Below are 4,385 nucleotides of genomic sequence, written 5' to 3'. Positions count from 1 at the left end.
AGGAGAAAAGGGCCCTGAAGGCATTGCAGAAGCCTCTGGGGTCAACTGTTCCATTTCAGGCCCAAAGGCCTAGGAAGACAAAATGGTCTCAAGGAACAGGCCCAAGGCACCCTCCATTGGGTCACTTCCCATGGCCACCTCTAGAAGCTGCTTACAGCACCAGCACTCCGCTGCTTTGGCTACTTGAGCTGTGGGTTAATTGGCCCCAGGTATGGCTAGACATGTAGCTTTAGAAAATACAAGCCAGAAGCCTTGGCAGAGTCCACCTGGTGTTGGGTCTGCAGGCTCACAGAATGCCAGAACTTAGAAGGCTTGGGAGCCTCCACCCCAATTTCAGAGGACATATGGAAAAGTCTGGGGGCCAAGGAGGAGATCTGTCACAGGGGCAGAGTCACCACAGACAGCCTTCATTAGAGTAATGCAGAGTAGAAATGTGGGGTCAGAGTTGCAGCAGAGAAACCCCATCAGCACCATGTCTAGTGGAGCGGTGAGAGCAGGACCATCATGGAGACCCCAGAGCTGTGGAGCTAGCAGCATGCTATGCCAGCCTGCGAGAACTAAAGCATCACCTGAGACCAGGAAAGCCATAGGGGCAGAGCTGCCTGAGGACCTGGGGACCCAACCCCCACACCAGCATGCAGAGGACATTGAACATGGAGTCAAGTTACAATATTCACCAGCTTCGAGATTTAATATCTTCCATGCTCGGTTTCGGACTTGTTTGGGACCTTTCTCTCCTTTCTTTTAGCCTATTTCTCCCTTTTGGAATGGGAATATACACCCTATGTTTGTCCCACCCTTGTATCTTGGCAGTAGATAACTTGTATTGATTTCACAGATGGGACTTTGAACTTTGGACTTTTGAATTGAAGCAAGTTGAGACTTTGAGGATGAAATGAATGTATTTGTATGTGAAAAGGGCACGAGTTTGGGGGGTCCAGGGGCAGAATGTAGTGGATTGAATATTGCCCCCCAAATCTCCCTGAAACTGCAATTGTGTCCCCCAAGTTTTATGTATTAGAAACTTAGCCCCCACTGTGACTGTGAAGAGGTTGGGAAATCCTATTATGGTAGATGAAAGGTGGAGCCTTGAAGAGGTAATTAGATTGTAGGACCATGCAGTTGTGAATGGATTAAAAATGGTGGCCATGGGCGTGGTTCTGAGGGCTTTAAAAGAAGAGGAAAGTCTGTCTCTTCTCTCTCTACTTCCACCATCTTGCAATGTGAGACCCCTGGGACCCTCGCCAGGTGTGTTCCCTTGACTTTGGGCTTCCTAGCCTCCAAAACCATAAGCAATAAATTTCGTTCTTCTCTACACATCACCCAGTTCCATGTATTTTGTTATACAACAAAAACAGACTAATACAAATATTCATTAAAAATAGACCTAAGAGAAGTGGAAGCTGAACTGGATTGTCAGGTTCTTGTTCCTCCCTGACTTGAGGGGCTCGTTTGGTTCTCAGTTTCACAGGCTAGAGCTGTTCTATGTACAAAGAGGAAAGGTAGTTAGACTTTGCTCTGATTCAGCATCTAACCATGTTGACACCTAGTGATTGTTATGGGCTCTGGCTCTTCCTCCTATTTCAGTCTATTTGCCAACTTAGCAGAAGAGTTGAAACTCAGCAGTCAGGGACACTGCCTGTCAGGTCACTTTCTTGGAGGTTGATTATAATGGGAGTGATTTCTCTGTTTATTTCTATAACTCAAGAAATTTTTCATCTTTGAAAGTAAATATGATCCAGAGAAATCCTTGTGGTGAAAGTTACTGGATTTGGGGTGCATGAGAAATAACGGGAGAGCATGGCAGCCCTGCTGAGGGGCATCCTATGAGCACCACACAGCAATACTAGACCTGGACTCGATAGAATTTCCCAGGACTACTCTCCCCTCTGGAAATTTACCTGAAGGGAAACTATAACATCGTTTTAGGGGTAAACTACAACCTGACAAAGGGAAATCTAAATCTTGGTCTATTTCTAATCCTTGGTCTGTTATTGAATTTGAATAAAAATGGTAGAGGTGATCCTCTAACACAAAAGGACAAAATGGAGAGTTCACTAAATGGAATAATATAAATGGCATATTCTATTGTTGTCCTCAGACTACTTTTGTGTGACAAGGGAGTAGGTACTTAAGTTCTGAGTCTCACTTTTCTCATCTATAAGACTAGAATATACACAAGGAAATATTTTATAGAAAGGAGACAGAAGTTTTACTTAATGGTGGAAAGTGGTATGAAAGGGAGGGAAGGAAGGATGAAGAACATCACTGATGGCTCATCCTTGGTAAATCCTCCACGTGCTTGTACACCTAAGAAGAGACCACATCAGGGAGCAGGAGAGACCAGAGAGGACCCCGTATCTTCCTCCTCATAAGTTCACTTTAAAAAAATTAAGAAATTCCTAAAAAGAAATGGGAAAATATGTGTTTCTTTCACCTTTTTTGGCTTTAATAAATGCATATTTATGTCTTTACCAAATTTGTTAGATAAGCCAATAATTTTAATTTCACTTTAATTGTATTTTCCCTAAAAGAAATAGACTTGATTTTCAGGGCTGATACCTACTTAGCTAACCCCTCATAGACTGCAGTTAATTTCTTATGTATAAATCTATATCCTTAGAGCATGTCTTTAGTCTTATACTTAGTTGTGTCATTCATAAAGAATACCTATTTAGAAAAGACTTAACAGACTGCTCTCTACAGAAGTGTTTATTTTCAAACTGGGTCCTGGATGGCATCTAGGAATTGGATTTATCACTATTTTCTTATTGATGACAATGGTGACTATACCTTCACTTCTAGTACAAATATTAGGGTTTTGTATACCTGCTTTCCTTTGGGAGACTTGAATTTTGGTGTGTACCAGTAGAGTGTTTCTGTGCAACCAGACTGTGGTGAACGGCTTAGGAACTGAGTTTCTAAAGAGTTCCTCTTTTAGACATTTCCCACATATTCTCAAATTTCAAGGCAGGGGGAATTTAGCATGTTCTGTGTGAATTCACTAGGAGAGGAGTCATTGAATATTGTACCAGATTCCTTCTATATATATTGTTTGATAACCCTTTACCCTGTATTAACTCTAATTTGTGACTTCACTAATAAATAACCACCATGACTATAACATTAGATGAGTCCTGTGATTTCTTCCAGCAAATCACAGAACCTGGAAATATTCATGGGGACCTCCAATGCCAGTGGTCACCCAGTGATTGCTCAGTACTGAAGGGGTCCCTCGGATGCCTGACCTTTATTACTAACTGGGAATGACTCAGGCAAACTACAGTGGGTTCATCACCTCACATGAAGAATTAACCCAAGACATGAGGGACACTTGATGCTTGTGAAGGTCACTGCTTTTCCTGCACTTCCTCTCAATCAAGTGGACCCACAAATGCTACATTTGTTTGCTCCTGTAGGTTCCAAAGAGTAAAACTCTGGAGGCCACTAAAGTAGCAATAGAAGCCGGTTTTCGCCATATTGATGCTGCTTATTTCTATAATAATGAAGAGGAGGTTGGACTGGCTATCCGAAGCAAGATTGCAGAGGGCATTGTGAAGAGAGAGGACATATTCTACACTTCAAAGGTATCATGTATGTGGTGTGCTCACGTGCACATTTATTTCATATGATTATTTGGAGATGACAATTACTGGATTCAATGACTGCTTGGTGAATTATTACTTACTGATACAACTTTTATTCGTGTATTAAAATTAGAATCAAAAACAGAGGACGATGATGGTCTTCTCACCATCAGGATGGCTAAATTTATGTTGCTTTATGTTAAAGTCACTTTACCTTTTTCTCAACTCAAAGTGGTATAATTCACCGTGAACTAAATAATCAGACACAACTGTGATCAGCATATGTTTTTCTTATCTCCTGGATGGCTTTTTAAAATTTATTTTCCATATGAATTTCAATTCTCAGTTTGTTAACAAGATAGAACAGTATAAAACAACTCTTTGGGTATTAAACCAGATGTAGGTAAATTGTCTTGAATTATGCCCAACACATGTTAACATGTTCTAAATAATTTCCCCTTTAGTTATTACACAAAAGGGGAACTAATTCTTCTCCATCCGTTCTTTCATCAATGGATGAGAGAATGAGACTAAGTTTTTGAACTGCTCTTTAAAATCAATCAAATATAATTCAAATTATAAGTATATTATATTTCATAAAAATTTTATGCCTTGAGTAACTTCTTCCCAGACTCAGTAGATATACTAACAATATAACCAAACATATAGTAGTTTTAATAGGGAGGTCAGATCATAAGAAACAAAAGAAGAAGGGAGTAATCTGTGCCTGTGATCAACAGCTTACATGTAGTAGAAAAAAGTTTCAATATTTGTTAATGCAAAACAACTAAATTGACA

The 4,385-nt window shown here is 40.4% G+C and overlaps 1 protein-coding gene across 1 annotated transcript in view; it reads left to right on the top strand.

The window, feature by feature from the left end:
• The window catches only part of LOC103583196 (aldo-keto reductase family 1 member C1 homolog), a 7,131-nt gene that overhangs the window by 1,893 nt on the left and 853 nt on the right, over positions 1 to 4,385 (top strand). The window contains exon 2 of the mRNA XM_008564583.1: positions 3,420 to 3,587. Within this exon, the coding sequence (XP_008562805.1) occupies positions 3,420 to 3,587 (168 nt within the window). The remainder of the gene's footprint in view (positions 1 to 3,419; positions 3,588 to 4,385) is intronic.

Source organism: Galeopterus variegatus, unplaced genomic scaffold, assembly GCF_000696425.1.
Source record: "Galeopterus variegatus unplaced genomic scaffold, G_variegatus-3.0.2 Scaffold20481, whole genome shotgun sequence".
Lineage (NCBI taxonomy): Eukaryota > Metazoa > Chordata > Mammalia > Dermoptera > Cynocephalidae > Galeopterus > Galeopterus variegatus.
The sequence above is the reverse complement of the archived record's forward strand: the minus strand, read 5'-3'. Positions and strand labels throughout refer to the sequence as shown.